This window comes from Boleophthalmus pectinirostris, unplaced genomic scaffold (assembly GCF_026225935.1).
Source record: "Boleophthalmus pectinirostris isolate CB_2022bp ecotype Guang Dong unplaced genomic scaffold, ASM2622593v1 HiC_scaffold_12, whole genome shotgun sequence".
NCBI lineage: Eukaryota > Metazoa > Chordata > Actinopteri > Gobiiformes > Gobiidae > Boleophthalmus > Boleophthalmus pectinirostris.
Genome location: NW_026571018.1, coordinates 27408051 through 27419473, shown reverse-complemented (window position 1 = coordinate 27419473; position 11423 = coordinate 27408051). Strand labels below are relative to the sequence as shown.

The window sequence follows — 11423 nt, the reverse complement described above, 5'->3', positions numbered from 1 at the left end:
TATGCGTGCGCTCACCTGCTGAGTGTAAGGCCTTGGATCATGGTGGCGGGGTGAGCACGGGGAGCAACTTTCTGTTGACCGTATTTTAACAGGAAAGATTTGCATATAGAAGGTATCGGTGCATGGCTACGGATGGCAGCAGCTTTAAAGTAAGTGCTCTAACGCGTATGCCTACTATGACAAACAAGTACCGTGTATATGCATTTGTTCCGAGTTACGCGTCCACAGTGTTTTACCCCGTGGCTTAGCCCGCCGCGGCGTGTGGGATAAGCATTGGGCTACATACGCCGCAATAGGAGGTATTCAAGCATCAGATAAAGACAAACACTTACTCAAACAATTCTGTCATGGATGTTGGGACAATTCAGTCATAACCAAATTGCAACTTGAACAAAAGAAAGATAATCCCCCAACGTTTTCAGAGTTGTTGTTGTCATTGAGAACCGAAGAAGATCGCCAAATAGTCAAAGAATCATTGATGAAAAAACATATTGGTTCTGCAAAACAACGAGTAAATCTTCAATCTCAGAGTGCCTGTTCCTGCGCCAATGCCAGCGCAAATTCAAGTACAAGTGAAGAACTGAGAGACTTAAAGAAACAGATCCAACAACTGCAACGTCAAATGTCTGCTCTCTTGTCAAGAAAGTCTTCTGATTCAAAGTCTGAGCCAAAACCAAATAAGCCAAAGAATAGCAGCCACACTCCATCCCAAGCCTCAACCAAGCCAAAACCCTGGTACTGTTTCAAGTGTGGTGAAGATGGCCATGTCTCATCCTCCTGTTCCAATAAGCCTAACCCAAGTCTTGTTGACCAGAAGAAAAAGCAATTACGTCAGAGGCAACAAGCCTGGGAAGCCAAACAGAACACGTCAAACTAGTGGCAGCTTCTGCAAAGGGACTTCCAGGAGCTGACATAACTCAACGTCCCAAAGATAATGCACCACCTCCACATTTGCTACCAAGAGGACTCATTGGTACAAAGAGCACAGGACAAGTGCAGATAAATGGAACTGTGTTCAACTGCCTACTTGACAGCGGTTCACAAGTGACTACTGTACCACACTCTTTCTATAACAGCTATTTGACCGATCATGAAATCAAACCTCTTAATAATCTGTTGGAGGTCGAAGGAGCAAATGGTGAGGCTGTACCGTATCTTGGATATATTGAACTGAATCTAACTTTTCCAACAGAATTCTTGGGCTCAGAAATTGAAGTGGACACCTAGCTCTTGTTGTACCAGATGTCAAGCATTCTGACTCTCTTGTATTGATTGGCACCAATACACTGGACATTGCATATCAAAAGCGTTTTGAATCCAATCCAACTGCCCACCAACCTGCTGCATTTGGATATCAAGCCATCCTGAAAATACTGCAACACAGGCATGCTCAGAATTCGAACAGCCAACCAGCATTTCTGACATTGCACTCTGACCAGCCAGAAGCCATTTAACCTGGCCAGACAACAGTTCTTGAAGGCCAGGACTAATATCTCAATATAGCCGAAAGCGGCAATGATCGGCCCTCGCGCGTGCTTACGTCGCGCCCCGCAAACACCTCGCCCCGCAAACGCCGTGCCTCACATTGACTCTAAACTTAAGGTTTAAGCCTAAACTTAAACCTTACCCTAATCATAATCCTAACCATAGCCCCAACCCTAGCCCTAAAAATCTTAATCTAACTCTGCAATTTTCAAAATTTGGCAAAAAAATAAATAAAAATAAATCCAAGATGGCGGACTTCCGGTTTGTAAAGGGGCATGGTCACAATATACATTTTTGTTCTTATTGCCATGATGCATCTGGATACCAAATTTGGTTTGGCTATGCCAGCATTTGTGTAAGGACGTCCCATTGGCAAGGATACAATTTTGGCTTGTTGCCATGGCAACACAATGTAAATGGGGTGTGAGCATCATTGAGTTTTTTAATCGAGACCATGTCACAAATGTGGATACCAAATGTTGTATATCTGTGACAAATAAAACCTTATTTTTACAAACAATTTTTCTAGGGGGCGCTATTGCACCCATTTTTGTATTCTCTTACATCAGTCTGTTCAGGGTTGGGGTGTGAACCCACGATTAAAATTTTAGTGAAATCGGCCAAAGTTTGTGCAAATCGCTAGGGGGCGCTATTGCACCCACTTTACTTACATCAATCTGTTCAGGGTTGAGGTGTGAACTCACAATTAAAATTTGAGTGAAATCGGCCAAAGTTTACGCAAATTATCAGGCGTTGGAGTTTGATGGTGAGCCCAAAAACGAACCAGAAATTTGCATCGTTGCCACGGCAACACCGTTTGACCTTTTTAAAAAGCTTTTAACAACTTTTAATATCCCAGTTGTCTAGATGATACAGAATGATTCTGTCTGGGTCAAACGCCCAAGGACGAGTTCGTTTAAGTACGAGGACAGGTCGCACCATCAATCCAATATGGCTGACTTCCTGTTGGTTGCCTAGCAACCGCGTAATATACTTTTTTGTTCCTATTCCCATGATGCATCTGTGTACCAAATTTGGTTTGGCTACGCCAAAGTTTTTGTTGGGCGTCCTTTTGGCGAGGGCAGATGTTCAGCCTGTCACCATGGCAACACGATGGGAAATGACATGGGGTCGTCATTGACTTTTTTTATCAAGACCATGTCATGAATCTGTGTACCAAATTCTATATGTCTACAACGAAGTAAATGTTTGCACTACCATGCAATTTCCCTAGGGGGCGCTAGTGTGCCCATTGGAGATTTTCTTATGTAAATCTGTTCAGGGTTGGAGTGTCAATCAACGATTCAAATTTGAGTGAAATCGGCCCAACGTTTTGTGCCAGAATTTGTAGATTTTACCAATGGAGAGTTTATGTCATCGCTATGGCAACACCATAAAAAATATGACATTGGTGTCATTGACTTTTGGATCAGGATGCCAAAATGGAATTTTGTGCAAAATTTCAGAAATTTTTGAACAACTATTTGGGAACAAATGATTTTCTTCCATATTAAATTTTGTTTCAATCTGTAGGGGGCGCTAATGCGCCAAATGAATAATTTTCACGTTAAGTAGCTTCAGGGCAACTGTTTCAAATTTAATTGAAATTGGAGTTCGTTTGAGCAAATGGGAGCAATTTGTAAATCTACAAAATTGTGTGCATTTTTTGTTGCTTCACTGCTCAGTAAGACGTGTGTGAAAAATTTGGATAAGTTTTGATGTTCCACGTCTTGAGATGATGTGGACCAAATTTGAGCTCGTTCGGGTGAACGCCCTCGGAGGAGTTCGTAAAAGCTTAGCAAACTTTCAGCCAATATTACTGCCCCCTAGTGGAGCGCACGGTGTTGGCGTAATAATATTTTTTCCTTGTCTTGACATGATCGACTTCTGTGTCAAATTTCATGATTGTACGTGAATTTTTTTTGTGTGTCATTCGTATTCCCTAATGCATTTTTGAGTCGTTTGGGGGCGCTGACGAGCCATTTTATTTATGTTTGGAAAATGAAAATAGCCAAAAGTTAGAGAAGCGAGAGTTTTACCAGATGGCAAAATTTCCAGGACTTTTTATTATTGTTTAGTGGGTGAAAAATGGGTGAGTTGGTTAAGAGAAAAATAATAATAAGAAAGAAGATAGAAAGAAAGAAAGAATAATATTCTGATGCGAGAACAATGTTCCGCTTTTTTTTTGGGCCGACAAACTATACATTTTCGGAAACCTCAGGCGCATTGCTACGTGATGGTGAGGGTCCCTGGTCACTACGGGCGAGTCACGTCGCGCCATTCCATTTTTCTGCCACTTGGAGCATCGCTTTGCGATACTAATAGGCCCTTCGCCAGCCTCTGGCGCTCGGGCCTAATTACACTTCCTGATACCTGAGTCCTCCTCCAGCGTAAATGTGCTGTTCTGGCTCCCCCTTGTGATATACATTAGGCTTACTCAACCTGAAAGTAATATCCGTCATGGTGAAAAACGTAATTCACATGATTCTGCAGCCGTGCTAATATGTTCACTTTTCATCTGCAAAGTCTATGCCTATTCTTTTCAGGGGTCTCACTGACTTTTGACCATTCGGACTTTTGTGCTGTGGAAAGGTAAGGTTGTAAGTTAATGTTTCTTACCTTACAAAATAAAAGGATCCATGTTCAAAAAGAAATGATGCATCTCAAAGGGCTCCCTAAAATAAATAAAATAGCCATTAAGATCAGTTTGGGTTGCTAATCTACAAATAAAAACATAGACTTATTATCATTAATAATAATAATAATAATAATAATAATAATAATAATAATAATAATAATAATAATAATAATAATAATAATAATAATCCATAACCAATAAAAAAAAAGGCCTGTCTGATGTAAGAGGTTAAATATTGGCCAACAGAATGATGTGAAGTCATCTGAAACAGCAATAAAGATGTGGTTTGAGCCTTCATACAAAGACAATTGCCTGTTTAGGAAGCTATGAAAAGAATGTTTTAACCACTTAGCACTTTGGTCCCTGATGGCTTTTACTCACTGAGACAAATAATAATTTTCTGTCTCTTTAGCCTAAGATGTCATCTAACAACACAGCTAACTGACTTATGCTGTAGGAATGAGTAAGGAGGGGCAGTGCTTTGATTGAGTAGAGGTTTTATAGGAAAGTCCATCGCCTGTTCAGTGTCTGTATGAAGTTCTTGTCTATATTATACATATATTTGCAGAGAGAGGACACAGGAGGAAAACATCTCACATAAAGTCAATATTACATTTGGAGAATCAATAGAATGTAATAGCCTTTTATTTTCACAGGACAAACACTGTGTATTGTATTTTTAATGACCTTTATTCTCGATTTTAAGTAGACCGGCCCATGCCCATAACTGACTGGTTTGTGGTTTGACCTCCATAACACGCATATTGAAATGTAGCCATGTATGTCTGTATCACTGCATCATCTGTGTAATAATCCTAATAACAGGTAAAACAAGTCCAACGTGGCTCCACCCTTTTGTATAGCGCACACACACAGCTGTTGACACAATAGCGATGCTGGACCTCTACAAGACACCAGGTACAGTGCACATTTAAAGATCATATGTACCCAACTTAAATATTTATGACTGTTAATGTAATGAAATACATTTTACTGTATTAGAATACTTGGTTGTTTAAATGCAGTGACTGATAACTATTTTCATTGCTTTTATTTATACTCTGCCACACTTCAAACGCTACAATCATTGCACCTATGCCAGTGTAAATAGGTTGTATTGATGATATTTTTTAACTGAATGTCATGATTTTAGATGGAGGGCAGGGGTCTAAACAGTAAGACTGTTGGAGTTTCACTTTTTGGGGGGATTAACAGAAAATCCATACATTTTGCACTTAAGCACTTTTTGATTAGAGACTGAGATGGATTTAAAAAAAAAAAAATCATGTGGTAATTCAAAACATTTTTCTGCATTATACCACAGTTTTAATTAATAATTTAACTTGCATTGTATTTTCGAAAGTGAAAGTGCAAAGTCTACCACAGAATACTGACTTGTTCTTCACCTCAATATAATAATGTTTATAATGCTATGAAAGTGATATCATGTGACACCAACCTATTACTGAATTTTGTGTCTGTTGCACAGAAGAATAGAGAGAGGAGGATGGCTGTATTGCTGTATGCAGTATTTTCTCTGGTTCTGCTCTTGAATCCTGGAGCTGAGAGTTTTGCAATCCTGCCTGGGGATTCCCTCAACCATCTGGAGATCACATCGATGGCCATTCTAAATGCCACACTGCAAGCCTGCCGCTTTGTGGCTCAAACTGAAGGAACAGACTTTACATTTCCTGTAAGTTTAAACTCTGCTATTTCTTTTGTTTAATGTGGGACATGGCTGTATTTTCCTTATAGTAGCTTATACAATAGGCCTACTTTAATCATATCTCTTCCTCTTTATATAGTCACATTATTGCACCTTTATCCATGCTGTTTTTAGTTTCTTTATCATTGCATTTTCTGAAATTTTACAAACTCACTAACTCTAACTTGGTACTATCTGGTTTCACCCCACTATGGAATAAGCTGGACTCAACCAGCAATATAAAGACTATACATTTCTACACATGGACAGAAAAAGACACCACATTTTTAACATCAGTAAACTCGTTTCATTTACAATTCTATGGCATTTGGAGCAAACAGTTTCTAGAATACCTCTAAGTTAAGTCAGCAATCAATTTTGCCTAAAAAAGTATTCCTATCAATTTGCAACTTCCTCCAGTGGTATCAGAATGAATTAATATTACCTCAACTAAAAAACTTCTCTCCAAAATGTACAGATTCATTTCACTCTCAATCCCATCATACAAATGGGAGCAAGACTTATCAGTCAGTCCCAATGCCAGCTTCTGGACTCAGGTTATCCAGAATATCTATTCCATGACCAGCAACCAGAACATCCAACTAATTCAGTACAAGAGCCTACACTGAACCCACTACACTGGTCACAGGTTGTTTAAAATGGGATTCTCAGTAAACACATGTACTAACTGAGAATACATCCGACACTTGCATTCATGCCCTGAAGCACTGCACACCCACCCAACTGTAGTGGAAAAAGGTTCTAACATCTCTGTCCGCATTCATGGGCAGTGACATACCATTATGCCCCTCCCTCTGCTTACTCGGCGACATTTCTCAACTCAACATACCTGGTCCCAAAGACAAAATAACTTCTTGTGACTCTGGTCATCGCCAAGAAGACTTTCCTTGAATGAACTGGAAAAACAGAAAACACATAAACGTTTCACATTGAGAAAATCTACTCATGGATCATATCTCAACAGAATCTCTCCAAAATACCAGTAATCAATCACTGATGAGAACCCTCTCTGTCCGGACTCCAATCATGTTTTTTCTACAAACTACCTAAACATAAACTCTTTTTTTTTTTTGTCCCCTTCTCCCTAGAAATGACATTATCTCACATACATAAAACATATAATTCCATGGGGTTTGTTGCTTTTAGGGAGCTGATGGGGATGGGATGAGGCATATTAATACACCTAGTAAACTGCAAATAAATAAATGAATGAATTACAAAAACATATATAAGATAAAAGCAAGCCGGTCAATCAACAAATAAAAACAATCATAAATCATAAAAAATAAAATAAAATTAAAAATCAATATCAAATTTGGCAAAACAAGGACATATCCCACTTCTCATGCGCTCAAATCTCTCTTATTTTAATGCACTACACTGTCTTTTAATGCACCTCACAAAGCTAGGCATGCATGCACAGCTGCACATTGAAAACACTGTCATTTAAGGTAAGGGTTTTTGGGCACATGAATAAATGGGAGACTTAAACACCAATTTGAAGAACTTATTAACAAACATAACAAGGTCCCCCCACCTCTTCCTCTTCCCACTTATACTTGTAATTATACAGACAGGCATATGTACTGTTATTATTTCCATAGTTCCATAGCTCCAATACACTGTTAAGAGTCTCTACACAATTAGTAATTTGTATTTACTGATGCTGAAACCTTACACTCTTATTCATACATACACACTTTTACACACATACACGCTTAACCATAACTATTTGTTTTCATTTTCTGCTTGATTAAGTTGTATCATTCACGTCTTTTTACATCAGATCCTTTAATCTAATAATATCTTCCCCAGTCGGAGCCCTACACGTTTGAGACTGTAGCTTTGGCCTGCAAATCTACCCAGTCCTCCAAGTCTTTCCGTCAGGCTGTTTATCTGATCACCTACAGAAATGTGCGGGTAGACATCCAACATGCCCTGAATGCCAGCTTTCACTTTGATGATGAGAGTTTTACTGGAGGAAGAGCGATCATCACTGAGTTGTTACAGTCAGTCAAAGCCAGCATCAAACAGGAAAACTATGACGCAGCCAGACAAAAGCTTGGAGAGATGTTACATCCACTGCAGGTAAGTTGTAATTGTTACATTAGAGAGACAGAGAGAGAGAGAGAAACTTTATACTTTATAGTTAAGAACAACATGATAAAGAGCTGTTATATAATGTTTACCAAAATGTTTTTGAACCCAGGACTTCTACAGTCACAGTAACTGGGTGGAAATAGGAAACACGGCCCCCAATGCGAATCTGATCAGGTTAGACACCAGCATCGGAAACATTGCAGGTAAGATGAGAAAGCTTCATTAAAAATTTACTCAGCTCAAACAAATACTGTTCATTTAAATCCACTCGTACTCTCTTGACAATATTTAACTAAGACAGATCTCTATCAAAATACTTAAAATGTTTTGTGTTTTCTATTTAGCACCTACCAGAGCGACCTGCCGTAACTGTAATGGGGATGATTGTAAGAACAACATTTTGGAGGACATCATTGAAGAGAAAGTTCTTACATCTGGATACTTTGGTGTCGTACCCATAGTCTCAACAAAACCACCAGGTCAGTGCCTTGTTCAAGTAGTATAAATTATTCTTACACATATGTATGAATAGATATTACTGTAATGTGGGAGAAGTGGATTCTGCTTTTGTTGTGAAAAGGGAAATGCTTTTTACATATTTAATGATAGTTTGTAAAAATACTGAGGATTGTGTTTTACATTTAATTACAAACTAATCATATATTTTATGTGTAGCTTTTCTTTAAACTGCCCAAGATTATATGCTGTTTATTTTTCCATTCAGCTGCTTCAAAATTCAATCTAAATTACTGTTGTAATTTTGTTTACTTGGATGGGGCTTGAACAAGAGGCTCTCAGGGAGGAGAAGACAAAAACACAATAGGGCCAAACAGATCTGAATGTCCATTTGAAACATAGAAACAGACGTTTGCACAGCAATGACCATAAATGGGGTTATACAAGGTTATACTAAGCATGTATCCTTGATCTTTGGATTACTGGGGCAATAGCAAATAAGTCTATAGTACCTTGAATCTAAAATGTTGCTTGCCAACTCTTGTTTTGCATGCATTTCCTGGTTGCAGCAATGCAAAAATGTAATCTGACCTGTGGGTGTTGGCATTTAATCCAGAGACAGGGAGCATTTTTTATTTCCACTGTGTCTACATGCAATGTAAAACGTTTGGCCTACTTCTTAACTGAGGGCTACAGTTTCAGGTCTTTTTTGGATACATTTTTCACTCTCTGACAGACACACATCGCTCATATGAGTTATTATTACCCCGTGTCAGCTGTTGATAGTGCAAACACAGAACTGTCTGACAGGCAAACAGACAGTATAGGCTCTAGTGTTTTCTAATGTCACTCAAAAATTATATATGCTTTAAAATGTTTGGTAAAATAATGTTTTCTTTCTCTCTCTCTCTCTTTTTTTTAAACAAATGCAGTCTGTTAGTATAGAAGTGTTACTGCAGCAAAGACACTGTGGTAGAAGAGAATTTAAACAGAATTTACAATTTAGTAACATCATGTGACATGTTTGGCAGCAGTTCAGGCCTGATAAAAATAGAATTTAATTTGTAGTCATATGTTTTAGGTAAATGCAGTCATGGAGGAAGTGTGGATCAAACCAGTAAGATTGAGCCAAAAGGTGGAATTAACAAAGACACATTTGGGTCCAGTCATGGTCACCTCCACACTCAGGCAGCTAACCTGGCCATTGCTGCAACCAGCCAACTGCTCGAGGACATCAGAGGGGCCGCAGGGGACAAAGAATTTCTTCAGTAATACTTCAAACACACACACATTTATTTCTCAGAGACTGATCCTAATGTTAACCCTTTTGAGTGCAGGTTTTTGTGTTTTCTGTTTATTACTTGTTTTGGTGAGATGTCCCGGTCATAGACATTTATCATAGCTTCAGTCAATTAGCAGTTTGTGAAAAAAAAAGTTGAGAAGAAAAGTACAAAAACAGGAAGTAGTAATAGAGTTATAAAACCTCTACCTACGTCATCAACACTGAAAATTCCATTCAAAATGAAGGGACAATTTATGAGCAATTAACAAATTTTTCTGACACATTAAATGCTGTTGTCATCTATTTTTGTTTGTCTAATCATAACTATTGTGCAATTCTATTCAATTCACATTCTAGTGGGGATTACCGAGACAAGCAGGTGGTAAGCATCAGTAATTGAATAAATGTAAAATAGATAACACTGTGGAATATTCCAGCCAAAGAAAGACTTAACACAAAAATTATTATGTCAAATTTACTTTTTAGAGCTCTAACCCTATTATAGTTGTTTTCTCTCACCATTTACACTCAAAGTCGTATGTTGTATGTTTGAGCAATTAGTTCTTTTCAAGAAGCCATGTTGCAGAACACTTTGCATTTTCACTCTTTCTGGTATATGCCCATTTTCTGGACTTACTTTGTTCTCTAATTGTATTTTCTTAACCAGTGATACAAGTAGGATTTGTTTCAGATAGTCATTTTGGTACAAGTGAAAGAAATCTGCTGCTCACCAGGGTGATCTGCAACTATCCATCAGAGATGCCAAATGTTTGTTGTAATGATGTTTATGGCAAAGTCTGCTCCCATTGGGCACCATAGTTTTCAAATGCAGAAGTTAATGAAATTGTTTCTTTTATTAACTTGTTTTAGATCAGTCTTGCAATTTTAATATAAATTATTATATTACATGAATCATGACATTGATTATAACTATGTAGCAGACAAAATCATAATAGGTCTTGTGTACCTGTACTTTTGCATGTTTCAGGTTGATGGGCATCTCCAAAGGGTCCAGTAAAGCTCTGTGTTTTGTGATTGACATAACCAAAAGTATGAGTGATGACATTGAGGCAGTGAAGGTGGTTACTAACACTATCATCAACACTGAAGTGGGCACGGACAATGAGCCCTCAGTGTACATCCTCGTGCCATTCAGTGACCCAGGTACACAAATGTTATATATGATATAATAATCATCAGCAAGTCAATACAAATATTTCTATTTACCTGCTCTTGAACCCTGCAACCATACACTGTATATATAAATGGACATAGCTAACCTGCTAGGTGGCGCACTCCAAATACAAAGTAAGCATGGACATTATTCCAGCTCAGATTAATTTTGTATTGAAAAAGCATAATGATTCATATATTATAACCTACTAAAATGCATTGTTGGGAATGTAGTGAGTTATGGTCAGAGAAACATCTGGATTGAAAACCTAACAAATCTATTTCAAACTAATCTTAGAGCATGTATTCGATACGATATACTGATGTATAAGTCATGCTCTAAATACAAGATTATCAACCTTATGAAAGCAAAGCATTAATCAGCATAAGGAACAGACTCCCTGTTGTACTGGTTTAACTGCTTTTCCTAATCACTTAATACAGTTTAATCATGATTCAAAGCTCTTATTAATTGTTCACTTATTTTCACATTTGAACTTGATGCACGTCTGTTAGATGCATTGACACTGAAGATTAGTGCCATCTGTTGTATGCATTATGTT

At 38.1% G+C, this 11423-nt stretch overlaps 1 protein-coding gene across 3 annotated transcripts in view; it reads left to right on the top strand.

Annotated features, from left to right (window-relative positions):
- Positions 1–11423, top strand: part of LOC110158445 (von Willebrand factor A domain-containing protein 7-like) — a 17923-nt gene continuing 6500 nt past the window's right edge. The window contains exons 1-9 of one of the 3 annotated variants that reach the window (XM_055148667.1): positions 1–149; positions 4032–4077; positions 4949–5041; positions 5616–5816; positions 7665–7937; positions 8059–8152; positions 8294–8428; positions 9487–9673; positions 10676–10851. In XM_055148667.1, coding sequence (XP_055004642.1) covers positions 5631–5816; positions 7665–7937; positions 8059–8152; positions 8294–8428; positions 9487–9673; positions 10676–10851 — 1051 coding nt within the window. In that variant the 5' untranslated portion in view covers positions 1–149; positions 4032–4077; positions 4949–5041; positions 5616–5630. Of the gene's footprint in view, positions 150–4031; positions 4078–4948; positions 5042–5612; positions 5817–7664; positions 7938–8058; positions 8153–8293; positions 8429–9486; positions 9674–10675; positions 10852–11423 lie in introns of all 3 variants that reach the window. The other 2 variants (XM_055148666.1, XM_055148665.1) reach the window with 2 other exon arrangements.